This window comes from Tamandua tetradactyla, chromosome 5 (genome assembly GCF_023851605.1).
Source record: "Tamandua tetradactyla isolate mTamTet1 chromosome 5, mTamTet1.pri, whole genome shotgun sequence".
Lineage (NCBI taxonomy): Eukaryota > Metazoa > Chordata > Mammalia > Pilosa > Myrmecophagidae > Tamandua > Tamandua tetradactyla.
In genome coordinates, this window is record NC_135331.1 from 10,393,843 (window position 1) to 10,420,473 (window position 26,631).

Consider the following 26,631-nt stretch of genomic DNA (forward strand, 5'->3'; position numbering starts at 1 on the left):
ATTTTTCAAAGGGCATCCATTGGTCCAGAAAGGTGCCAGCCAGTCATGAGTCTAGACACAAAGAAGATCCGTCGTCTCTCCCTGCCGGGATCCCCTGGGAAATAACGTTCCCAAGCTTTTTAGCCATGCTCTTTGCAACATGGGAAGGGGGCAGGACACGTGCTGGAGAAACCCTCCCCCAATGGGGAAGCCCAGAGCCCAGAAGTCCTTTGCCCAGCCTGCCCTTTCCCCTTCCTGTTCCCAGAAGTAGGGGTGGAGAGGACTAGTTACGACGGGACCTCATACCTCTGCCTGCTATCACCGTAGCATGTTGCCTGACCCCAACGTGTGGGGTGACTAAGACCCTGCAAAATCTGATGCCCCATAATTTGACAGGCAGACCAGCAGATTAAATAGCACCCAGAGAGAAAGCGTGGAGGTGTGGGGCAAGTGTGACCCAGGAGGACTTGGCTTCCATCTGCTTTTGTTTATTTCCTCCCCACTTGGTAAAGTTCTGGATCCTTCTGGTTCAGGGTCAGCCCTGAACCAGCTGTGGGGAGCTCTTTCTAAGAAAGCAAGCCTTGGCTAAGTGGACTGGGATGAGTGTGCAGGCCTCAGGGTCACAAAGATGAGGGCGAGAAGGAGAAACAACTAACCGAGGGCAATGTGCAGTGTCAATGCGCAGGTTTTACGGTGGCCATTTTCCAGGTGAGGGATGGAGTGATTTGTATTTTATACAGTGTCTAGCACACGATTAATACAAAATGAGTACATTGGGTGCCGGTGGATAATTGTGTGTACAAGGTATCTAGGAGGGACATGGTTGTGGGAGATAAAGGAGTAAGAAGCTCTCTGCAAGAGGAATTTTCAAGAGCGCTGGCAGGAACCTTGCTAGGGTTTGGAGAGAACGTACCATGTTATTACATCTTAAACCCTAGTTTCCTAGTTTCCCTCTTAGCTCCTGACATATCAGACAGCAGTATGGCTATCAAAACCATACCTACCCACCTGGGAACTGGATTTAAAACAAGTATACAGTTTACAAAATCTAGTAAGACACTTAAAATTTTTTTTTTTCTGCACATCTCTTGAGTTTTTTTCCTGGGAGTATTACACTGGCTTCCATCCTCCTTGCATGAGGCACAGAAGGAGGAGTTTTTGAGGCCAGGCTCTGGGACCAGCGGCCTGTGGGCTCCAATCCAGGTTCCCTAACTTCCTTGCAGCAATGAGCCTCTGTTTCTTCATTTGTAAAGTGGGGTGAGCATGTTGACAGCACGCTTAGCACCGGGTCTGGTCTTAGAACATGCTTAGTAAACGTTAGCTGATGTTGATCCGTGTGGGGATGGCACAGACCGTGTTTTTTAAGCAATCCTGAGCTTGAGAACTGCTTCCTAATTGTCTTGGGGCCTCCAGCTCTGAAATGCTCTAGCAAGAGGAAGGAGCCGGTGGCCCATGTGAAGTGGGTGTTTTCTGCAGCTTCCGTTTGCCCACTTTTTGCCTTTTTCTTTTTTGAGCCACAATTATGAAGAACTGTCTGTGTCTAGTTTACTTCCTAAATACAGAACTGAGCGTTTGAGGGTCTTCAAGAGAAACCAACCCCCAAAACAATTCTAAATACACTTGCTCTCCTGATATGTAATGGGAGAGACCTTCGAGACAGTTCCACTTCCAGACTTTTCTCGAGGCATAGTGTCATTCCCGCACCTCCTTATCCTTCCAGTTCTGACAGATGACTAAGCTCACTGATGTGGGAGCCTGATTAGCATTTTACCAAAGCCTCCTACTGGGCAGAAAGTGGGTCCCTAAGAAGTCAGATATCCTCCACACAAGGTCCCTTTTCAGAAACTGAGACCGTGGGGGGTGGAGCGAGGTGAGAAGTTTTGAAGGGTTTTTTGGCTGTAACTTTTATTATGAACCTTGATTGGACTGTGGAAAATGTAAGAGAGGAGGAAGGAAACCGAGAATATAAATGTTTGTGGAAAGAGCAAGTCTGCAGGGAGTTTTTCCCGTAGTGACAATGGGTATGTACCTTTCAGCTAGGCTTTAAAATCTAAGTCAGTAAAACTGATATCCTGCTTATTCACTCCTGCTGATTCTCTGCTAGACGCCTCCTGAGTTTGATGTACAGGGCCTCCGCTAGGCATTCTGCTTTCCTTGAAAGCCTAAGCTGTGACCTGCCTGCCTGGCCTACTGTCCCCACCCGTGGGTTTTGTTGTGTGGGCATGAATGCCGTTGCAGAGGTGATTCCGGGATTTCACAGCTAGTGGGCTTATTCTGGGGAAGGCCACCTATCCCTTGGGTGGACAAACCTTTCCATTTTATAAAGAAACTGAGTATGTACTTGCATGCATATTTACTGTCACCTTAGAAAGGCATCCCGTGTCTTAGCTTGTGTCTTCCTCTAGTTTTGCTGCATATAACAGCGTCAGTCACTCGAGCTCCTACGCAGGGGCTGCACCTTAACAGTCCGATACTTTTTTTTTTTTTTTGAGCCTTAATCGGGATTCCCAGTAATAATTTTCCGCAGGAGTGGGCTGCTTAAGGAGTCAGCGCAAGAACCTTTATAGTTTAAGAATTTAGAAACCCACGTCTTCTGGGTAAGCCTAGGGGCCGCAGATTTCCTATAGGAGAACCGGGTGAGCTCTGGTCTGCCGCGCCCTCACCCCTTCATTGGCCGCCTGCTGGGCACGGCAGTTGGGGGCTTCGCGTCCAAGACGGTGGGGGCGCCCACCGCAGGTCAGAGTTCAGGCGTTATCTCTGGCAGCCCCTGAGTCCCGCGGCTCCCGCGTCGGCAGCGCTCGCGGCTGCTCGGCCGCACGTTTGCCGCCGACTATTTGCACCTGGCAAGGCGGCCAGGAGGGCGGAGAGGGCAGCGTCGGGAGGGAGGGCGACCCAACAGCCCACGCCCAGGGAAGCTGGGGCCCCAGACCGTGTCCAGGCCGGAGGCCTGCAAGTTCCGGGGCGGGGGTCTCCTGGGTTCGCGGGCATCAGGTCCTGGTCTCCGGGCGTGTGCACACCCGGGAGCCCAGGTGCCCGCTGCCGGGGAGCGCAGGGCCGGTGTCCGCCCTCGCGTGCAACGCCGCGCCCCGTGACCCGTGCACCCCGGGGCTCCCGCGAGAGGCCCCGCAGGACCACACAAAAGACCCCACCCCAGCCCGAGCGTGCATTTCCTGTGACGGCGGCGGCGGCGTGAGGCTACCCATGTGCATCCCGCGGGGCGCGGGCCGGGCGGGGCGCGGGCCACACGGCACGCCCCCGCGCAGCCCAGGCCCCGCGCGCCGGCCTCGAGGGGCCGCCCTCAGCGGGCCCGCCCCCGTGTCACCGCCGGTCGGGCTCCCTTTGTGTGCGGGCCGAGCGCCGCGGCCGCGCCATTGGCCCGCCGGCCCGGGGGGCCAGCCCCTTCCTGGCTCGCCTCATGCATATGCATGAGCGCCCCCCGCCCCCGCCCCGCCGGCCCCGCCCCGCCCCCTCCCGCGCGGGCGTGCGAGGCGCGCGGCTTGGCTCCCTCCTCGCGGCAGCGGGCGCCCGAGCCGAGCCCGAGCCAGGGCGAGCCGAGCCTGCTCCCGGCGGGCGGCGGCGGTGGCGGCGCTGCTCCAGCCATGTCAGCGCGCTCAAGCCTGGGCCCACCATGAGCCATGGCCATGTCCGTGAGCGCCGAGGACGACGACTATGAATCGGAGCCGGACCAGGTCGGCCGCCCGGGGTGGGGCTGAGGGAGGGACCCGCCGACCGACCGACCGACCGACCTACCGACCTACCGACCGACTCACTGACTGACTGACGAGCCGAGGGAGGCCGATGCGATGAGGAGAAAGTTTTGCAGCCGGGCCGCCGGGGCCGCGGGGCCGAGCTGGGGCGGGGGCGTGGGGGAGCGCGGCAGGCCCGGGGGTGCCCGGGCGCCGCGGGACCCGCCGCCGGCCGGGGAGGGGGGCGTGTGCCGGCGGGCGTGCGCGAGCCCGGCCGGCCGGGCGCCGCGAGGACAATGTGGGCCGCGGGGCCTCGCCGTCGGGCGGGCCCTGCCCGGCGCGGGGCACGGCCCGCCGACAAGTTGCGGGCTGCGGGCGCGGGCGGTCACGGGCCGCGGCGCGCCCTCACTCCGGGCCCCACGCCCGTACCGGGCGGTCCGCGGGCGCAGCCTGGACCCCGCGGGCGCCGCCGCCTCCCGGGCCGTCGCCGCCGCCTTCCTTTCTGTTTGCAAAGTTGCACCGGGACCCTCGGCCTCGGGGCCGGTCGACGCCCGCGGCCCGGACGGTGCGCAGCCCGGGGCCCCGCGCCCGTGGGCCCGACGGCGGGAGCTTTTGTCTGGGCGCCGCGCGCCCGCCTGCCGGCCGTGGGCAGAGCGAGACAGGAAGGGGTGCGAGCGCGGCCGGCACGGTCGCTCGGCGGCGCGGGGAATCCGGAACCGAGCGAGGCTGCACGGGCGGTGGCGGGAGGAAGCGGTGACCCCAGTTGGCAGTATTTGGCCTGGGTTGGATTTTGAAGGAAGAGCAACCTCTCTCGGGACCAGGGGGGGAGAAGTCTGCTTGTAAAACAAAGCCCTGGGTGGGCTGACGGTGTGAATTTACTCCTGGAAGGATCCCGTTGAGGAAGAAAGTTGAGGTTCTGTGAAGTAATCTGCACAGTAATATCTGAACCAGGCTGCACACAAGGTAGACTTATAGAAGGAGTTAGGAATGGGGTAGGTTGAATTATGAGGTTGGTTTTAGACCGGTTGAATAAGGCGCTTATTTAATACTGAGTTCATTTCCCTAGTGGAATTAGAGATGTTTTTGAAATGTTTAGGCCTAAATGCAGGAACCTTTTAGGTGTAATTGAGGAAGTACTATATATGCTATACTGAAGTGTGTCACATTTCATTAAATGGTTTTATTTAAACAGAGATAGTTAAATTTTATTTTCTCACTTTTGCTGGACATCTTCCAGGCACATGTACCTCAGGAAGTGTTCCTGAATCTTTCTGGTCTTTTGGAGTTGGGTGACTTAGAGACAATCAGAATGGTTTTAGCTGGGAACTTTTTATCAGCAAAGTGTGAATGGCTCTCAAATTCTTCCTGCTTAGTGCACCTCTTACCTCTTGGTTTGTCTGCCTAATCCCTGCCATCGGTTTACCATTTTTATGGCATGTGGTCATTCAGAGGACGATTGAGTTCAGTTCTGACGGTGCTCTGGTGTTTCAGGATAGAGGTTCCTGTTACCTGTTGCCTTTTTTTTTTTTTCTTAACTTGGTTACACCCTATGGCCTGAGGTAGATAAAATCTTTGACACTGCGTGAGACAAGACTTAGTATGTTTCTGGGCTTCAAAACACGTTTTCAGGTCTTGCTGCTCCTGTGGGAGACTTCCATCAAGAGAAGACACGTATACCCTTTAGCCAGATTTTCTCCCCTTCTCTTGTCAGTCAGCCCCGCTGTGTCGCTTGTGGAGTAGTTTGCCACAAAAGTACTTCTGATTGCCATGTTCACTTTAAGATGACTTTTTTTCCACTCAGGTGCATTGAAGGAGTCATCTGAGCCAAAACAGTAGGGCAGCAGGTTTTTCCCATCGTCCCAGCAAAGAAGATGGTTGTCAGATAAGGAGGCCTACACTTGGGGGCCCTCCAGGCTATGGCTCCCTGCCCCTTGCCTCCCTCCACCCCTTTCTTCAGCAGTTTTCTCAGCCCTGGAATTTCTTGGGCCTGAGGAGTGGCATCCTCCAAATAAGAGCTAGAAACTTTGGAGTCTGCAGTTCACAGCTCTAAATCTCACTCTTCCCCAAATTTAGTCTTCTTGAAGGAGGGTTCAGGAGGTCTGACTCCCCTTACCACCGCCGCCCTGTGGGAATGGGTTTGGCATCAAGGAGAAGGCCCTCCTCAGAAGAGGGGTTTGAAGTCCTAGTGTTTTCAACTGTAGGCACGCTCAGCCACCCACCCAGTGGGAGGCTCTTTTGGGAAGTTGCTTTTGCTTGGTCTCCCTGCAGTAGGACTGAGCCTTCCACCCAAACCCTCATCAGAATTTTGGCTGTTCACCCTAATAATCTGTGCCCTTCGCCCATCCCTGCTGTCCAGGACTGTACCAGTGGTGTTTTCCTTAGGCTTGTTTTGCTGGGTTGACCTTTGTGCCCTACAGCCTCTGCTCCTAACCCCAAATATTATATAGCGTGTGGGATGGTAAAGAGTGGGTGATGGCAAGGGAGCGATGTTAGCAGGAAGAACACTTGTGTGCAGGCCAGGATGCCTCCTCGGGCTTATTTCCAATGATATAATTTACTTCTGCAGTGCAAAATCTATTGGAAAATTCTTCATCTCTGCTCTCTAGTTTGGGGAGGTGCTCCTTCAGGAACGACTACTGATGAGAAGGATTCTTATTCCATCGTATTTTTAACCCCCAAATTAAAAAATAGTTCTGCTGCTTCTTAGATTAATTGCAAAAAATATTGCTTATTGATGAAAATATTAATAATGAGAAAATTATGAGAAAAACCATCCAGAAAACTTATGCATCCATAAACACTGTTATTCATCATGGCTTTCTAAAACAGTGAAAATTTAGGACAGGGATCACTGAACCTTCCCAAAATTGTGTGCAAAATTTTACGACTTTTTGCTCAAGTGCATTTTTCTGGGGAAAAGGTCCTTAGCTTTCCTCAGATCTCCAGAGGTCCTCCTGTCTCCTGGGTTTTTCGTTGCTCTTGTGTTTTTATTCTCTTGCTCCTTCCTTTTAGTATATAAACAAACCAGAGCCCTCCCTAGAGTCTACAGGTGTGTATTAAGAGGCCCATAATACTGTAGTGAAATTCTTCATTTTCTAGGATGTTCATAATGCTTGAAGATTTGGGGATAGAACTTACGTTGAAATAAGTGTGAATACACTTAGCAGTAGAACACAACTTTAGCACCACAAAGGAATCTCAAGCTTTTTGGGCGGCAAGAGGACTATGTCTGCCCCCTGTAGGGTTGTGTGTCAGTGTGCGGTGTTAGGAGTAGTTTGGTGGAAATCCGAGAACTGTTTTAATTGTAAAGACATATAGCCACATTTGACTCTTTTACTCACTTGCTTTTTCTTGACAGTTGGAATACTGAACTGCCCCTTCTTGAAACACTTCCTTTGAAACCTCCTGTTTCTTTTCCTGCCTTCCTGGCTATTCCTCAACAGGTTGTACTTTCTCACCAGTTCCTTGAATAGTTTTAGTCTTCAGGGTACTGTCCAAAACCGTGTTCTCACTCTGTCCTTCTTCCCGGACAACCTCCTCGATTTAACTAGTCTTAAACATCTATGCAGTGTTGATTCCCAACTGTGTTTCTTATTTCTGGTCCCACTTGCTTGCTGGACACATTCTTTGGATAGCCCATGGGTCCCTCAGGCACAACATCTCCAAAGCAGAGTCATTGTTCTCTCCCCACTCGTGAGCCCCCTTCTCCTGTTGCATAAGCCAGAAACCTCAGAGTCTTCCGGATCTCTTCCTTTGTGCCCACCTCCATGTTCATGCAATCAACTGGGTGTTTTAGAATCCGCTTCTGAACCATCTCCTGAATCATCCCCTCCTTTCATACCTTCATGATCTTCTGGACTTTCGTAATATCTTTAACTGATCTCCTTGCCTTTCATCTTGCCCACCAGCCAAAAAGTATTCACTCCCCATGTTATTTCCCAGAATATGGTCCTATTGCTTCTGCATTTAAATTTCCCCAATGCAGCATCAGAGGCCCTGTAGAACTGGGCTGCTGCTGGGTCTCCTGCCACCTCAGAGCTGTTTTGCAGCAGCTATGCCACTCTATTTGCAGTTCCTTGAATGTGTCATGTAGTTTCACATCTCTATCTTACTGTTCCTTCTGCTTAGAATATCACTCCCTGGCTTGTAGAGTCCTACTATCACTCTAAGCCTCACCTTACTTTCCACAACCAAGATAAGGCATTTCTTCTGGGTCAGCACACCAAGGTCCAGGCTTTGCAGCTGCCCCCTGGGTTCATATCTCTGCTTTCCCACTTAGTAACAGAATGACCTTGGGTAAATTACTTAACTGTTCTCTGACTCAGTTTCCCCACTTATAAAGGGAGAGAATAATGGTTTCTGCCTCATAAATTATTATTATCTTTACATTGTAGAAGTTATATCGTTAGACAGTTGTCTTCAAGAAACAAGGCTACTGGAGCACAGCTCAACAGTTTCAGGTACTTCCCTCCAGCCACACCAATACACCATAAACTAAAAAGAGGATATCTATATAACACATAAGAGTTACCTCCAGGATAACCTCTCGACTGTTTGAAATCAGTTTCAGCCACTGAAACTTTATTTTGTCTCATTTCTCTCTTTCCCCTTTTGGTCAAGAAGGCTTTCTCAGTCCCATGATACCAGATCCTGGCTCACTCCAAGAGTTCTGTCCCACATTGCCAGGGAGATTTACACCCCTGGGAGTCATGTTCCATGTGGTGGTGGGGGGATCTGCCTCCTAAGTTACTGATACAGGTATTGAAAAGAGTGATTTGTGCTTAGTGAAGCCTTCAGTAAATGTTAGCTTTAATATTCTCATCGTCATCATCATGTTATGTTGCATGTCTGTCATCCCGTGTCTTCTCCCAGACTGTATTCCTTTGAGGGCGGGGGACATGTACTCAACTTTGCAGTCCCAGCACCCGGCCTTGAATCCAATCCGTAATTAACAACTCGTAAGCACTTGGGTAGGTGGGTGAAAGTGTGAGTGGGGGATTAATGAATGAGTCTACAGTGAAGTGTAAATACTCAGTTGGTTAATGATGTTAAGCATCCTTTCATGTGCTTATTGGCCATTTGTGTATCTTTTTTTGAGTGATATCTATTCACATCTTTTGCCCATTTTTAAATTCTTTTCATTGACGAGTTATAAGCATTCTTTATATTTTTCAGATACATGATTTGCAAGTATTTTCTTCCATTCTTTGAGTTCTTTTACTTTCTTGATAATGTTCTTTGAAGCATGATAGTTTTAAATTTTGAAGTCCAGTGTGTCATTTTTCTTTTGTCCCTTGTTCTGAGAAACCATTGCCTGATCCAAGGTCACAAAGATTTAACCCTGTGTCTTCTAAAAGTTTTATAGTTTTAGTTTTTTCATTTAGGTGTGATCCATTTTGAGGTAATTTGTGTATGATGTGAGGTGGGGTCTAACTTCCTTCTTTTACATGTGTATATTCAGTTGTTCCAGCACCATTTATTGACAGAATTGTTCTTTCTTCATCAAATTGTTTTGGTAGTTTACTGTAAATGTGAGGGTTTTTTCCTGTCCTCTCAGTTAATAGATTTGCACATCTATCCTTATACCTGCCTGTCCTACATGTCTTAATTACTATAGCTTTGTAGAAAACTTTGAAGTCAGCAATTGTGAGTCTTTCAACTTTATATTTCTTTTTCGAGATTGTTTTGGGTATTCTGGCCATGTTCACTTCTGTATGAATTTTATTAGGATCAGCTGGTCAATTTTTGCAAAATTTGGCTTTGGATTGGAATTGCAGTGAATCTGTAGGTCACTTTGGTGCTACCCAGGCCACCATGAACACAGATGTCTTCCTACTTACTTAACTTAATCCCACTTGCCTTGATCCCAGTAATTTAAAAGAGAAATAGAGGAGGTTCTGCCTATGAATATTCTGAGAGGGCAGATTCTCCTGTATAGGATGCAGCTCGGTAAACCTTTGTGGAATGAATACATGAATGAAAGGACCACGTGAGCGTATTCTCTTTAAGGGAGAGGCTTAGGAGTTGCTGATGGAGAAGAGCTGTTGGAACACTATTTTGGTGTGTATGGGCTCCATACTTCCTAACTTTGGGCCAATAAAAATCAACAAATGGACTTGTGGTTGGAGAGGCTGGTTTGTAAGTGAAAGTTGGTGGATGCCATCATTTCTGTTGTCGAGGAGAACATCTCACGCTTAAATTAGCAGAGGCATCCTGGTTTATGCTGAAGAACTAATAGAGGTAGGGGTGGAATAAAGTAGAATTTAAAATTGGATTTACACCTTTGGGTGTCACCCAAAAGCGATTAGGTCAGGAGCTTCATGCCAAAACGAGAACGTTTTGGCTTGTTCACCGTACTTTTTTTTTTTTTTTTTTTCTTTTTCTCCCTTTTGTGTTACTGTTGCTGTTTTATATTGTCCTACCATCACGTGGTTTCCTGGTTGGTTCTTCAGAGTTCCAATTGGATTTTTAAAATAGAAACTGCCTCTAAGGTTCATTCCTACCTGTTGATTTTGTCAGTATTCTTAGGATGCTGCGTTTCATGTGTTGCTCTGTTTACTCCTGACAAGCCAGCAGGTGCCCAGTTCCTACCAAGTTTGAATAGTGAAGCTCCAGGCAGCAAAAACTTCTCTAGCTTGATTTGGCAGCAGGTACAAAGGGCCTGCATTGAAGTCTTCAGGAACAGCAACTTTTACTTCTTTTCTTGAGGGGCATTGTTGCTGCTATCATTTTATAGGATATTTCAGCTACCGTCAAAATCCAGGTGGATTTGTTTTTTCAGTAGGTTGTAAAGTGCTTCAAGAAGCACTGGCGAGGTGGCATTTCACAGCCCCGTGCCAGCTCTGGGACTCCGGCTGCATTGGCCCAACTTTGTACTTCCCAGAGACACTGTCCTCCTGGTGGCTGGCAAGGCCAGAGGCTCTCAGTGGTTGCTTATACCTGACTTTCCTGAGTAGGAGGAGAGAGCCGTTTTTGGAGTCCTGGAATTGTTTTAGTCCTTTACCAAATAAGCTTTAGTTTTCAGGTTCACTTTTGTGTAATTCTAAAATCCAGAAAACTCTGAAAATGGATCATTTTTCACTACTTAGATGTGGCAGCAAAACCTAACCTGGATTGACGTGACGATGTATAGTCTTATTTATCCCACTAAGTGTTTTGCTTCAGAGCTCTTAATGTGTCTGATAGTGGTGGTGGGGCACCCTGTACCGTCTAGGGGTGTCAGGAGACTCTGGAAAGTCGGCTGCTTGAATGAAGAGTGATTTGGTGTTGGAGCGGTGCTTTTCCCCGCGATTGCTGCCTCATATGCTGCAGGCCCGTGGCAGCCCCCTCAGCCTGGGCTTGACCTGCCCTCTTGAGCACCTCATGTGTGACAGGGCCCATGTCTGGGCCACCTCAGAGGTGAGGGTGTATATGATTAAGCGAATCTGGAATAGCTTTGTGGGAGAGGCCAGGCTGGGTAGCCAGAACCTGGTCAGGACAGATGGGTCTCATCTCCCTCCCTTTCCTCTTTCAAGCTCAGGGCAGCAGGGAGGTGTGCACTTCAGTTGGCAGAGGCCTTGCTGTTTCCTTGAGTGTGTGGGCCCCTGGGAAAGTTCATCCACAGGAAAGGTCAGCTTCAGTGTCAGTACCAAAAAGGGGGTGGTGCCGTGTGAAACCGCCTGACCAACCCTAGAAGATACCACTGGCTCATAGAAGAAAATTGACGAGGGCCAGGCTTTGTTCCTGAGGAAGAGTGACTGATTTTCTTCTTGTGGTTGTAGAAGGTGCCTCGGCAGCACCCATGGTGGCGGGTGGGGAGCTGATTGTGGATGTTGTGGGAGGGGGTGTCTCTGGAAGGAGGACCCTCACCGCTGTTGAGGTGCATCATAACAGTTCTCCTGGGCACAAGAGTTAATGAAAGTGGTGGGATGGGATTTCATGTAGGGATCCAGCTAAAATGAAGAAGTGGATAGAAGGCTGTTCCGATCTGCTGGACTGGGGCTTTTGGCTATACGTGCCTGTTGATCGAGTAGAATTGGGGATGACTAGTGTGTCTCCCTGACAGGGGGCTAATAATTTTTCAGCACACTTGTGCTAATCAGAAAGATGCTTCAGACAAGATAAACTACCTTCCTGGTCCTCCAACTTGAGACCCTAGATGCCCAAGGGACACAGTGGATGGCTCCCACTTGGGATCCTTAGTGTGCAAGAGCACAGGGGCCGGTGGTGAGGACGGAAGGGCTCCTGAGCAGGAACCAGAACTGGCTCATTTAGGATTTAGCCCTGCTTTCTGTCCATCTACCTGTCTGTTTTCCTCTAAGTCACAGAGAAAGAAGCATCTGGGGTCTATTTAGGGAAGGTCTAAGAAGTCAGGGGACCTCAGGGTTAACATCTCATTCTCCCTGAGATTTGGTGGTGTCACAATTATTTATTGAACACAATCCGTGTGCCCGGCGGTTTTCTGGGAGACAGTGGTAGACAAGAGGCCCTCAGTGGCTGCCTCCTGTGTTCCTTCCTGGTCTTGGAGGGGAGGCTGGCAGGAGAACAGACATGGCTGTAAGTGCTGTGAGAGGAGCCTCTCCGGGGCTGGGCACAGTGGTTGTGAACTGGGGGCCTTCTGGAAGAAGGCAGCATGGAAAGTAGTCCTGTGGGCTGAGTGGGCACTAGCCAAGAGGAGGGGGGTGGGCTTTGGGAGCAGGGCCAACTGCCTAGCATCTGGGGAAACACAAACAGCAAGCCTAGCCTAAAGCAGGAAGAGGCCAGAGAGACTCAGGAGGGGCCTGTCCTGAGGTTGGGAATCATGAGAGGGTCTTGAGCCAGGGGGCACCCTAGGGTCAGAAGCAAGAGTGCCCTCTACTGGGGGCCTGGCTGCCCCCACCCCTACAGCTGTTTCATTCAGGGCGTCCGTTCTCTTGCAGAACCGGGCGGTAGGCAGGCCCAAGGGGAAGCTGGGCCCAGCCTCTGCAGTGAAGTTGGCTGCCAATCGGACAACGGCGGGAGCTCGCCGGCGCCGGACGCGATGCCGCAAGTGCGAGGCCTGCCTGCGGACCGAGTGCGGGGAGTGCCACTTCTGCAAGGACATGAAGAAGTTCGGGGGCCCTGGGCGGATGAAGCAGAGCTGCATCATGCGGCAGTGCATTGCGGTGAGTGCATCAGTCAGCGGCAGGCCTGGGGGTAGGGGGGTGGCCAGCAGGAGATCTGCCCTCTGGGACCTGGACCACCTCTGAATCCAGAACCTGCCTTTTCTGCATCAGACCCATTTGTTTCTCTCTTGCTGGTCTTGTGGTCGGGCTGCAGGACACTCTGAGAGATGCTCCCTTGCACAGAGAATGGGGAGTTGGGCTAGTGGTGTTTGTTTTCAAATTCCCGATGCAGGACTTGGGGCAGCCCAGCCATGTGTTGAGGGTTCCTTTTTCTTAGTCTGATGGTCTTATAAGTCCTTCCTTCCTGAGATGGCCCAGTACTTTGAAGTATCTACCATCAAAGATGTCCGTGCAGCGTGTCCTGACTGTGACCCCGCTGCCAACATTTATGGTCCAGTTCATGATGATTCCAGGCCCTCCCTTCCTTCCTGTCTTGCTTCCAAGTAAGAGATCTGGGTGGAAGGTCAGTGTACCTCCAGAGGGAGCTGCTGCAGTAAGGGAGAATGATTTATGGTGCCGAGGAGTTGGGCCATATGAGAGCTGGCCTATTTTCTCCATACTGCCTTGCCACGTCTTAGCAATGGCAGAGTATGGCTGGTCTTGCCAGAACAGGGCAAGAAGATGCAGGTTTGGCAACTTGGAATGGTCCTGGGGTTTGCCAGGCAGAGCCAGAGGGATGGGATTCCTGGGTTCTGGGTCAGCTCCTCCATGGCCCCATCTTGGCCGCTGAGCCCCTGCTCCCCAAGTCTAGAGGCACCTTGTCCGTCTTCTACCACATGCACTCTGGTTTGGAGAGTGCACTGCTTGTGTTTTTAGTTGGTGCCTATACCCCAGGTCCTTTGAATGGCTCTGAGGGAGTTTATAATTTATAAGTACTCCCACTGAAATTAAATACAGATTTCTGTCTGTGTATGAGGATGTACATTTTTTGAGAAAGGGGCTAGGTGGTCCATTGTATTGTCATGATTTGAGAGAGGTTGTTGATGGGGTTTGTTCATCTTGACAGCAGTCTTGTCTAAAATGTAACGTGTTGGCACTAAGTCGATGGTCTCCTCCAGTCTGTCCTCTGGCCCCTGCCACTTTCTCCAGATATTCCTTCTCCTCTCCCACAGCCATACAGAACCTGAGCTCTGGGATCTACCTATCTCTTCTCGTACTGCCGCCCCTCTCCTAGGCCAGTCCCATCACCTTGCATCTGGGACTCTGCCCTAGTCTTCCTTCATTTTTCTTCCTACCCCTGCTGCCTAGGCCCAGTTAAAGGAAACCTGTCTCTCTTTTATCTTTGCAGCTCTGGCCCAGCTCTGCTGGCTGAGGACACCTCACTTTTGTTTGGTTTTCCTCCCCTCTCCTCTTACCTGATGTGCCTTCTAACAAATGCAGACTATGCCTGTATTTCGGATCCTTCTTACACTTACTCCACCTATTCTGATACATTGGGCACTCCATTTCACATTTTCTCTCCACTGGCATATGCAAGCCCACCTCTATTCCTTTCCTCGGCCCCTGGCTCAATGTGTGAAAGTCTCTTCCCAGAACTAGCCCCAGCCCTTTCCTTTTTGCTCCCTCCTTCCACAGCCTTCTTTCCCTTCCCACCAGCCAGCACTGTCTCCTCACTAGCCTAGGCCTGGATCTCTGCAGTAGCCACTGCCTCTAGGTCTGCCTCTCATGAGGCCACCTACTTTAATTATTCTCCTCCCCAACCCCTACCCCATCAGAGAGCATCCCCTGGCCGCCTGGTGTCCCCCATCCCACCCACATGCCTTAGCTACAGTCTTGCCCGTGGTTGTGTTCTCCTGGCCCAAACACCTGGCCTGCTGAACACGGCCTGCTCTTTCTTCTTCGTCCTCCTTCCTGCCAGTCCCTGCTCCTGCCTTACCCATTTCTTTCATCTCCACCTCCATCTCCGCATGTGGGAACCTAAGTTCCCTGTCTTCCGAGTCCTTCAGAAGTGTACATCTGCCTCTTCCGATTCTCCCTGATATTTGAACACAACTTTTCCATGTTTTCCTTGGATTGTAGTGAGCTCTATCTTTATCTTCCCACATACATCGAGAGGAACACCCTTTTCCTCGCTCTCACACCCATCTCGACAGCTCATTTTTAACCAGGTGTTCATTAGGTTGTTGAATGAATGATGAGTTTTTCCTTTCAGTGTTCTATTTATTTAAATTCACATTTTTGTGCCATTTTACAAAGACTTTCACATCTCTTTGGAGTGTATATCCCAGATTATTTGAAGCTCCTCTAAAGCTGGTCAACAAAAATTGGGGGCTTACTTTGCATGCTGGGTACTATATTAGATGGAGGGAGGCAGGGTGTGTATAGCCGGGGATAAGTCTGATCTGGCGTCTGTCCTCAAGGGGCTTATAGTTTGCAGTTTAGTACATCATTTCACAACTATACTGGTCTCAGGACCCCTTTTATGCTCTTAAAAATTATGAGGACCCCAAAGAACTTTTGTTTATGTGAGTTATATGTATTGACTTTCACTGTATTAGAAATTAAAACTGAGAAATTTAAGAAATATTCTAATTCATATTTAAATTAAAAGAAACTGTTATATGTTAACATAAATTTCGTACTTTTATGAAAAATAACTTTTCTAAAATGAAAAAAAGCAAGAATAAGAAGAATGGCATTGTTTACATTTTTGTAAATCTCTTTTCTGTCTGGTTCATTCGAAGAGAACTGGGTTTTTGTATCTGCTTTTGTGTTCCATCTGCTGAAATGTGTTGTTTTGGTGGGAGCATATGAGGAAAATCTGGGCTCACACTAACATGGAGTTGGAAAAGTGAGGAGTTTTTATAGCCTTTTCACATAACTATGGACCTTTGGTATTCCACCAGAACTCAACAGGTGGCAGTTCCTTAAAGGTTAGTTGCAATGTAGAGTCTGAAACTGTTTCAGTGAACTTTTTGTGCTGTTACACTAGAATTCATTAGTCTTTCTTGCCCTATGAATTGTTCATTTACTCATGCATGATTTTATAACATTATGCGTTGGACATTTGGAAAATATTGACTCACTGAGTTATGGGGTTTCTGAATATTGGGACGTCATTATACAGTGGCCAAAACCGCATCTGTTAATATCACCGTCAGTCTCATCACAAAAGACTTTAAAAGTACTGGGAAGCTGTCTAGTTAGTGGTGGCTAATGTAAGTTTTACAAAATTTCTGATTGTTTGAAATCATGAATTTTTGTCATGCTGTCAGTTGTTTTTTTCAGAAGTGGCAAGTTCATTATAACAATGATTTTTCTCTCAGTCATTCTTTAAGTAAAAATGATGTTCCACGAAGAAAATAGTTCACTCAGCTTACAACCCAAGGAGTCCCAAAGTGCTGTAAGAATTAGTGTCCTTGGGATGCAGCAGGAGTACCTCATATATTCTTCCTGTTTTGTCACACAGAATACTAAAAGGATATATGCTCAAGGGTCAAGATTTTAATAAAATCAGTACTTTTTACAGCTTTGTCAAAGACACACCTATATGAAAGTAGCAGGTTTTTTATATATGTGTGACAATAATATAGTTGCCACTGGCCCGGTTGGGACACTGCCTTGATTGGTGCTGAGGCACCAGATTTACCCAGTTGCTTTTGTACCATTAGTGAAAATACCAACACATTGAAAAGTGCAAATTACATCTTGTATTATTCTGAAAATAGTTCTGGCCTCACAGGGCCCCCTCCCCCTGCCCAAAGGTCTTGAGGGGACTGCTGGGGGTTGCTGGACTACACTCTGACACCCCCTTTTGGTGGATTTCGTTTGTGAGAGTCAGCAGCAGCCTTCCTTGGATCTTGGCCTGCCCCCTCCTTGCCTCCTTCAGGTCTTCCCTCAGGTGTCAGCTCCAACAGCCCTGGCCCTCTCAGGTGTATTCCCCCATGTCCCTGTTCCCACTTGACGTGCTGCATGGTGCTGCTGTCCTGGCAGTCACTGTGTTGCTCTTCACTTTGTCTGTCTCCCACCACTAAAAAGTGAGTTCTGTGGGCAGGGATTTTTTTATCTGTCCTGTCCATCGCTCTGTCCCCAGCACTGCGTGCCTGGCACCTAGCATTAGGATGTGTGGGTGAAGGGGGAGCACCCTGGCCATCGTCTCCTGTCTCCTGGTTGCCTGTGGCGTGTCCCCCCACCACCACACATTGAATCCTGTGCTCTCCCGGTTCTCCAGCCAGTGCTGCCCCACACTGCTGTGTGCCTTGTGTGTGGCGAGGCCGGGAAGGAAGACACAGTGGATGAAGAAGAAGGCAAGTTTAACCTCATGCTCATGGAGTGCTCCATCTGCAACGAGATCATCCACCCTGGGTGCCTGAAGGTGAGTGGCCCCTTGCGGACCTGGCTATGCTGTGCTGCATCCTGCTCTATCCCAGAGCCTCTGGGAGTGCTGCTCTGGTGGCTTCAGGTAGCTTGGGTAGTTCTGGGGGATTCTGTGTGTCAGGTGAGGCGTCCAGTGCAAGAGGGATCTAGAGCGGCTCAGAGCCTCCCCGTGTCTTCTAGGGGAATGGACACCTCCCACCTCCCTGTGCCTCACAGCACTGCTGAGTTTCAGAGTCTCAGCAGACAGAGAATGCTGTGTCTTGCAGCTAGAGAACTGGGGCAGTGGGGGACACTCCAGGTGGCTGGGTAGCTTACTGGACTCCTGGCTTGGGGCTTCTGGGAGAAAAGCACCTGGCAGGGGAGGGCCCTGAACAGAGTGCTGCGATCCTATTCTTCTGCGCTGGGAACCTGCTCCCACGGCATGCCCAGGGCAGGGTTACTTCTGGGTGACCTGGGCGTGCCTTTGTGGCTGGTGCCCCTCCTGGACGTCAGTCTTGGGTGTGGCTGTGGGGAACCTGTGTGAATATGCGTGTTCCTGTTTGGGGGAGCCGAGGTAGGCTGCCCAGCATGGAGCTTCAGTTCAGAAGCTTCTCCTTTACTTTGGTGGCGGTGGTGGGAGTTTGTTTTGAACCTCTCTTCTCTGCACCTCCTCCATTCCCCTTGGCTTTGAAGTGAGACTTTTGTGTTTTAGTTACCTGCCCACTGCTTACTGCCCCACGAGAGCAGGGACTCCCACATCGGACTTGTCCACTCCCAGCCCCTTGCACAGTGCTGCTGAATGAATAGTTATCGAGTGCTCTCTGACGGCCAGCCTCTCTGCTAATTGCTTTACCTAGGTTATCTCTTTGGAGCCAGCAAATGGGTACTCTCCCCATTTTGTCATGAGGGCATTCAGCCCCAGGGATTAAGTGATTTACCCAGCAAGTAAGATGCAAAATTAGGACCTGAACCCCGGTCTGAACCCATGTCTTAATCAGCTGAACACCACTCTTGTTTTTTTTTTTGGCCAAAGATGGATGGGCATGGCTTCTGGGAGGGGGTATTGCTGTTTTTGGTGGCCATGGCCACACAGGGACCCAGTGCCTATGAAACCCATCCCTCTCATCCCCTCCCTACGCTCACTCCTGGTGTGTCCTTTGCAGATTAAGGAGTCAGAGGGTGTGGTCAACGACGAGCTTCCCAACTGCTGGGAGTGTCCCAAGTGTAACCATGCTGGCAAGACCGGGAAAGTGAGTGCTGGGCTCCAAGTCCCAGGGTTGGTGAGAAGGGGATCTGACCTGGGCCACAACCAGCCTGGCCCTGGGCCTTCAGGCTTGTGGTTACTGCACATGCAGGGAGGGGGGACAGGTCCAAAGATATACAGTTGGTTTGTTCCTTCTCTCTTTTTGGCCTACAAGCAAAAGCGTGGCCCTGGCTTTAAGTACGCCTCCAACCTGCCTGGCTCCCTCCTCAAGGAGCAGAAGATGAACCGGGACAACAAGGAAGGGCAGGAGCCTGCCAAGCGGAGGAGTGATTGTGAGGAGGCGCCCCGGCACAGGTCAGATGAGCACCCCAAGAAGGTGCCGCCTGACAGCATCCTGCGCAGGAAGTCTGACGATGTGCACCTGAGGAGGAAGCGGAAATACGAGAAGCCCCAAGAGCTGAGTGGACGCAAGCGAGTAGGCACCAGACCAGGAGGGCATGGGGGGTGGGGGTGGAGGAGTGGCCTTGTTGGTCCCTGGGTGCAGGGGAGGGGGTGGGGGTGGGGCTAGGGTCCTGGCCTCTTGCTGCCCTGAGTGGGTCACTTAGTCCTGAGAGCCCGGCCCAAAAAGGAGGGGAAAAATCAGCGAGTCACTCCTCTTCCCACCCCCTTTAGGCCTCGACGCTTCAAACGTCCCCCGGTTCCTCCTCTCACCTTTCGCCGAGGCCCCCTCTAGGCAGCAGCCTCAGCCCCTGGTGGAGATCCAGTCTCACTTACTTCCAGCAGCAGGTGCTCCCACGTCACCCCTCCCACCCAAGGCCTTGGGACTTGCGAGTCCCGGGCTACCCGCCCTCACTGTCCACCCTGGGGGCTGTTCACTGTAGCTTCCAAGGCTCAGGCCCAGATCTCTGACTCGAGCATGGGGCCAGGGAGGCTCTTTGTGATGACCTCGAATGGTTGGGATCCGAGGCTGAAGCTGCCTTTGAGAAGCCTCATGGTTCTAGGGAGCTTCCACAGATCCCGGCCACCAGCCCTTCCTGGCCTCAGCCACAAGGTGGCGCCTGGAGGTTCTCCTCCCAGCGGTGCCTTCGTTGTTTGGCAGGGAAGGCCTGGAGGCTGCAGAGCCAAGTCCAGTTTAAAGGGGGGACTGCAGATATCTGGGTCCATCCCGGGGTGGGAGGTCATTTGGGTGGGAACAATTCAACCCTACTCCTCTACTTCAGCTTCTTCCAGCAGGCAGGGCCAACCAACCCTTCCATCAGTTAGATGTGATGGAGATGGGATTTGTGAAGGTTTCCTTCCAGCCCCTACTCTAGAGACTGTGGACACATGGTGGGGCTGGGTGTACAGGGGACCCAGTCCACAAACCCTGGGAGCAAGCTCTGCATCCTTTCTTTCCTGTAACAGCTAAAACCTGGCAAAGAAGATAAGCTTTTCAGGAAAAAGGTACACTGTCTTCCCCTCCCCTACCTGTGTCTGAGGCTGGTCGTGAGCTGTCGGGGTGCTGGCAGCACGGCCTGTGGGCCCCTGGGCCTCACCCTCCTGCTCTCTCCCCCCGCAGCGGCGGTCCTGGAAGAACACCGAGGACCGCATGGCTCTAGCCAACAAGCCACTCCGGCGCTTCAAGCAGGAGCCTGAAGATGATCTGCCTGAGGCGCCCCCTAAAACCAGGGAGAGTGACCACTCGCGCTCGAGCTCCCCAACTGCTGGGCCCAGCACTGAGGGCACAGAGGGCCCGGAGGAGAAGAAGAAGGTGAAGATGCGCCGGAAACGGCGGCTCCCCAACAAGGAGCTGAGCAAGGAGTTGAGCAAGGAGCTCAACCAAGAGATCCAGAAGACAGAGAGCAGCCTGGCCAATGAGAACCACCAGCCCATCAAGTCTGAGCCCGAGAGTGAGAATGAGGAGCCCAAGCGGCCACTGGGCTTCTGTGAGCGGCCTCACCGCTTCAGCAAGGGGCTCAATGGCACTGCCCGGGAGCTGCGGCACCAGCTGGGGCCAGGCTTGCGGAGCCCTCCGCGGGTCATCTCCCGGCCCCCACCCTCCGTGTCCCCACCCAAGTGCATCCAGATGGAGCGACACGTGATCCGGCCACCCCCTATCAGCCCCCCACCTGACTCACTGCCCCTGGATGACGGGGCAGCCCACGTCATGCACAGGGAGGTGTGGATGGCCGTCTTCAGCTACCTCAGCCACCAAGACCTGTGTGTCTGCATGCGGGTCTGCAGGACCTGGAACCGCTGGTGAGGGCACCTGCAGCTGAGCTCGGATGGGGCCAAGGAGAGCCTAGAACTGCTGGGGAGGGAGTGTGTCCCTGAGCTTGGTAGGGGTCAGGGAGGTTCAACTCTTTGTCGGGGCTCTAGTCAAAGCATAGACTGGACCAGGGATGGCAGATGCATGTTCCCACTTGTTACTCCTGTACCGACAGCAGACAGAATGCCTCACTCGTGGCCCTCTTTCCTTCTAAGCCCTAGGACAGCTTTATTGTTCTCTGCAGAGTTCCATTAGGCTGGGTCTAGTCAAGAGGTGAAAGCTGCTTGCTTTCTTGATTTGGTTAATTGGAAGATGGAGTAGACTGAGTGGAGTCCTTGTCTTAACCCAGGTGGCCTAAAATAAAGGGGGGCTCTGGGTGTTGATTTGAATCCCTGCTTTGGTATTTGCCAGACTCCTAGTCTTGGCCAAGTTATTTTACCCTTCCTTATCTGCGAGCCAGATATTTCATCTACCTTCCAGGGAGGTTGTGCAGTCTGGCATGTAGAGGGCCCAGAGAACCACAGTAAATGCTTGAGGGGAGCTGTTGCTGTCACCTTCTGTGGGCAGCTGTGGCAATCAACTAAGAAACCCAAGTGTGGTTAGGAGAGGAGCCAAACAGAGAAGGGCTGCAGGCTGAGTTGAGAAGCCACTCCCTGAGACTGTTGGGTAGGGGGTGCTTCCCAAGGGAGCTCTGAAAAACCACCTGTGCTGGAACCACCCCCAGGTGCTGCGATAAGCGGTTATGGACCCGCATCGACCTGAACCACTGCAAGTCCATCACACCTCTGATGCTGAGCGGCATCATCCGGCGACAACCTGTCTCCCTCGACCTCAGCTGGACCAATATCTCCAAGAAGCAGCTGAGCTGGCTCATCAACCGGCTTCCTGGTGAGTACTGGGCCAGGGACCTCTGCAGCAGGGCTGGAGGTTGTATGTTCCCTGACCTGCCACTGGCTTCTGTGTCCCTCCAGGGCTCCGAGACTTGGTGCTGTCTGGCTGCTCATGGATTGCAGTCTCAGCCCTCTGTAGCTCCAGCTGTCCATTGCTCCGGACCCTGGACGTCCAGTGGGTAGAAGGGTTGAAGGATGCCCAGATGCGGGATCTCCTATCCCCACCCACAGATAACAGGCCAGGTGAGTTGCCAGGCCAGGGCCATACCAAGGGGATAACTAGAGATCTCTGTGCTATATCATTCGGTCTGGTTTTGGCCACATGTGCCATCTGATACGTGTGACCTCAAGCCTTTTCTGGCCTCGAAGTCCTTGAATAGTCCCTTCTCTAAAAGATATGGGGATGTTGCCTGCCATGCCAGAGACCTGGGTTCTATTCCCAGTGTCTACCCATGCCCCCCCCCTCAAAAAAAAAAAAAATTAAAAGATACGTGACCGAGCACAGGCTGCTGTGTTCTAGTCAGCTTCGGGCTCAGAGGGCATCTATTAGGGGAGAGGGCAGGCTCCTTAAGATAGCCTGAGGATCCCACTCCTGGAGTCTGCATGCCTCTGACTGTCTCTCTTTAACTGATCCTTCCAGCCTCCCTGAGCACCTGGCTCAGTATGGTTGGAGGAGAGGCCGCAGGCTGGCACCCCTCCTGGGTTGAGTTGCCTGGGTCATGGCTCTTTACCAGCAGCCTAAAGGAATGAACAGTCATAATTCAGAGACCCATGTTGTCTCTACTCTGATCATCCATTACTGCTGTGTGGAAGGCAGGCTCAGTATTTCTAGATCTTCTAATGTTTCAAGAGAAGCTAGAAATCTAACATTGTATATGGAATCTCTGATTTGTAAATACTGAGATTAGGGTTTTGTAAACACTTTATAGCTAAACAAAATTCAAGCCTTACGTTGGCTGATGGGTCGGTCTTTTAGGGTGTCATGTCAGCAGGACCAGAGCTCCCCAGTCCTGCTGACATGTTACCACTCTCCTCCCTGTCCCATAGGTCAGATGGACAATCGGAGCAAGCTCCGGAACATTGTAGAGCTGCGCCTTGCAGGCCTGGACATCACAGATGCCTCTCTGCGGCTCATCATCCGCCACATGCCCCTGCTCTCCAGGCTCCACCTCAGTTACTGTAACCATGTGACAGACCAGTCCATCAACTTGCTCACTGCCGTGGGCACCACCACCCGAGACTCCTTAACAGAAATCAACCTGTCAGGTGAGTGGAGCACCCCTGTTGGGGTCTGCCCAGCTGCCCTGTGACTTGAGTGGCTGGTGCCAGGATATGGCAGTTTCATGAGATGGACCTGCAGCAGGGGCAGGGGGTTGGGGGAACAGTAAGTGCTTATTGAATTTGTAATATTACAAAACGTAGTAGCTGGTACTACGTAGTAGCTGGCATGTGGGAGTGATGGGAAACAAGGCAGGGCGAGGTCAGGCAGGGTTTCCAGCAAGGGAGAGATCATCAGAGAGAGCCAGAGAGATGGCAGCTTGTTACAAGATGTGGAGATGTGGTTGTTACAGCTGTTGAGGGGGCTGTTATTAGTGAGAAAGACAGATCTACAGTGCCTTCGTTATCTCTCTGTCAGGCACACTGCAGAATCCTCACTCCCCTTGCTTGCTGATGAGGCTGGAGGTTAGTAAGAACTGGACCTGACAGTGTGGTCTGTGAGCAGAGGAGATGTTCTACATTCTTATTTCACACTTCACAGATTATGGCCTGATAGTTTAGGGGTGGTTTGGATTGGGTATGTGAGATTTGGATGAGCCAATAAAAAAAAAAAAACATTTTATCTCAGAAATTAAGCAGTAAAGGACACCTCACATCCTTTTGACATAATCCAGTCATGTTTGCTTCCCCAGGATTTGCATGGCACTTAGTTGTCTGTTTCTCTTTGAACCCCATGTTCATGTCTGATAAACACCATTCTATCAGTCACGCTGCAGAGTGGGGGTTTGGATAGTAGGAGAGAATTCCTAGGCTGGGTGCTTAGGAAGCTGTCCCTCTTTGAGTTTTGGTAACAGGGAATGTCCCACCCCGTGGAGGCAAAAGAAAAGTGAGGCATTCTGAAGGAAGGTTTAACCATGGTGATACCAACTCTAGGCTCAGCTCGTGCACTTGACCTGATTGCAGTTGGACTTGCCCTAATTGCAGTTGGACTTGCCCTTTGTAGGACTTGGGAGGTACCTCGGCCCCACGGGGCTCCCCACCTATGCTCCAGGAGGGCTTTTTCTTTCTTCTACCCACCTTACAAAATTTTAATAGCTGATACTTATATAGCACTTACTGTATGCCAGGCCTTTTCTAGCTACTTAATGGATATTAACTGTTTTTAATATGTTCTGATTTGGTGATTCTGTATATTAGAGATACCATTATAAACTGCAGTCTGTGCAGTCCATGACATGTGGTTGTGTAATGATCTTGTGATTGTTTTCCCACCACATAATGCGTTGAGGTCATCATTTCACCTCAGTCCATATAGATCTCTGCCTTTCCTTTAGGAGCTATAAGTACATTAAGGTAGAATTCTATACTCATCTCTTAGGTTCATTTCTTAATTTCTTTTCCTTCTCCCTCATTTAAACTAGTTAGGTTAATAATAAAATAAATCTGTATTGCAAAATCAAAGATAGTTAGACACGTTTCAGGATCCATGAACTGGACTGGAGGATCTAGCTATTGTTATTCAGGCTGAAATTCATTTTAGGGATCTTTATTGCGTGCCCAAGGTAGTCCCTTGCCTTACTTCCCCACCTGAATCTTTCCTGCCCCTGAGGCAACCACTTTAAACTCATAACCCTTTCTTCAGTATTTATCTCCTTATTTCCAAATAGCTGGACTATATTGCTATTTGATATTTTCCTTTCATTTAGACATTATGTATTTACCAGTTTCCTATGATAGTAGACAAGGATTTGATAATCTTACGTTCCCTTATTCCCCATTTTTCTCCCTCCGACTTTGCAAATGTATCATAATTTTTGGTTGTGTCACTATTTATTATTTACCTTGTGAGTATTTGCTGTTGAGCCAAACACTATGATTAATTTTCCTTTCTTGCACAAACCTTTTTGTTTTTTCTTTCCATGGAGTTGATAATTTCATTTTTGCTTGCCTGGTTTTTCAAACATGTCAGCTGTACAGCAGATTGCATATTACTTTTTCCCTATACACATTCATCAGGCACATGGCCAGTTTCTGTTCTGAGACCACCCTGCTCTTTTGCTTTCTAGACTCCTGCTCTCAGTTGGAGTGAATGCTCCTGTCTGAGCATAGCCACCATGCTGGGATGGCTATGTCTTGTAGTGGCTCTCCTCTTTCTTTTCACATCTTCTTTCTCGGTTTACTCTTTCATTTTGATGGGCAATGTCTTCTAAACCTTGTATATCTGAAGATGTTTTTCTGATACACTCATGTTTCATTGATAGTTCAGCTAGATACAAAATTTTAGTTTGGGAAAGGCATTGCTCCACTGTCTTCTGCCTTGCAGAGTCTAAGTTCCAAGTCATTCTAGTCTTTATCCTTCACTAATTCTGTTTTTCTCTCCTTTGTAAGTTGTAAGAAGTTTTCTTTGCCTCTGGTCTTCTGAAATCTTTGTTGAGTCTTGGTTTGAGTCTTTTGCATTCCATGAGCCTTGTAAATGTATGTCCTTCTTGGGAATTTTCTTGAATTATTTATTTCTTCTTCTTCTGTTTTCTCCTCCTGGACTAGCCCTCCAATATCCTTATTTTTTCTCTTCTATATTAAACCTGTGTGTGTTTTTGCTCTATTTTCTGATTCCATCAACTTTATCATAAAACCCATATAGTAAGTTTTTCATCTGGTCTATTATGTTAGGTTGAACCACAAGAAGCTGCTGTTTTATATTAAAAAAAAAATGCTGATAGTTTCATACTGTTTAACCTAACTGAACAGTCTATATTTTGTTGTCTTTACTTTTTGTAGAATGACCTGTTCTTGTTTCTTGCATACAGATATACATAAAATTGTAGGTTTACCTAAAAGTTATGTAGACAATACAGATTTTCTGTATACTCCCATGCCCTATTAACACCTTACATTAGGGTGATACTTGTTACAAATGATTAAATACTTTGATTATAATGTTCTGTTAACTATAGTCCATGGTTTACATTAGGGTTCATTGTTTGTGTTATAGAGTCCTATATTTTGATTTATTTTGAGTTTTTATTCTAGTAACATGTATACAACCTAAAATTTCCCCCTTTTTTTTATTAATTAAAAAAAGAAATTAACACAACATTTAGAAATCATTCCATTCTACATATGCAATCAGTAATTCTTAACATCATCACATAGATGCATGATCATCATTTCTTAGTACATTTGCATCGATTTAGGAAAAGAACTAGCAAAACAGAAAAAGATATAGAATGTTAATATAGAGAAAAAAAATAAAAATAATAATAGTAAAAAAAAACCTATAGCTCAGATGCAGCTTCATTCAGTGTTTTAACATGATTACTTTACAATTAGGTATTATTGTGCTGTCCATTTTTGAGTTTTTGTATCTAGTCCTGTTTCCCCTTTTAACCACATTTAAATATCTAATTAAAGGTGGTTATTTATATTCAGCGTTGTTACCATCACCACCATCCATTACCAAAACTTTTCTGTCAAACCCAATAAAAATTCTGTACATTTTTTAAGCATTACTCCCCACTCCTGCCCCTATCCCAGCCTTTGGGATCCGTATTCTAGTTTCTTACTCTGTGAATCTGTTTTTCCGATTTCACATCAGCGAAATCATACAATACTTGTCCTTTTTGTGTCTCGCTTATTTCACGCAACATGGTCTCTTCAAGGTTCATCTGTGTTGTCACATGTACCAACTTCATTCCTTTTTATGGCTGAATAATATCCCATTGCATGGATGTATACCACGTTTCATTTATCCATTCATTGGTTGTTGGGCATTTGGGTTGTTTCCACCTTTAGGCAATTGTGAATAATGCCGCTATGAACACGGTGTACATATTTGGTGAGTCCCTGCTTTCTTTTCCTGGTAGTGAGATTGCCAGGTCATATGGTAGTTGTAATTAAATACCTAACTTTCTGAGGAACTGCCAAACTCTTCTGTAGTGGCTGCACAATTTACAATCCCATCAACAATGAATGAGTGTTCTTATTTCTC

General features: G+C 49.4%; 1 protein-coding gene across 17 annotated transcripts in view; it reads left to right on the plus strand.

Moving 5' to 3' along the window:
• KDM2B (lysine demethylase 2B) overlaps nt 1-26,631 on the plus strand; it is a 121,652-nt gene that overhangs the window by 87,838 nt on the left and 7,183 nt on the right. For 10 of the 17 annotated variants that reach the window (XM_077159777.1, XM_077159778.1, XM_077159779.1 and 7 more), the window contains 10 exons: nt 12,563-12,787; nt 16,959-17,102; nt 18,247-18,333; nt 18,493-18,762; nt 18,960-19,073; nt 19,692-19,730; nt 19,846-20,525; nt 21,260-21,423; nt 21,507-21,668; nt 22,473-22,691. In XM_077159777.1, coding sequence (XP_077015892.1) covers nt 12,563-12,787; nt 16,959-17,102; nt 18,247-18,333; nt 18,493-18,762; nt 18,960-19,073; nt 19,692-19,730; nt 19,846-20,525; nt 21,260-21,423; nt 21,507-21,668; nt 22,473-22,691 — 2,104 coding nt within the window. Of the gene's footprint in view, nt 1-3,525; nt 3,669-12,562; nt 12,788-16,958; nt 17,103-18,246; nt 18,334-18,492; nt 18,763-18,959; nt 19,074-19,691; nt 19,731-19,845; nt 20,526-21,259; nt 21,424-21,506; nt 21,669-22,472; nt 22,692-26,631 lie in introns of those variants that run through there. The other 7 variants (XM_077159780.1, XM_077159782.1, XM_077159784.1 and 4 more) reach the window with 4 other exon arrangements.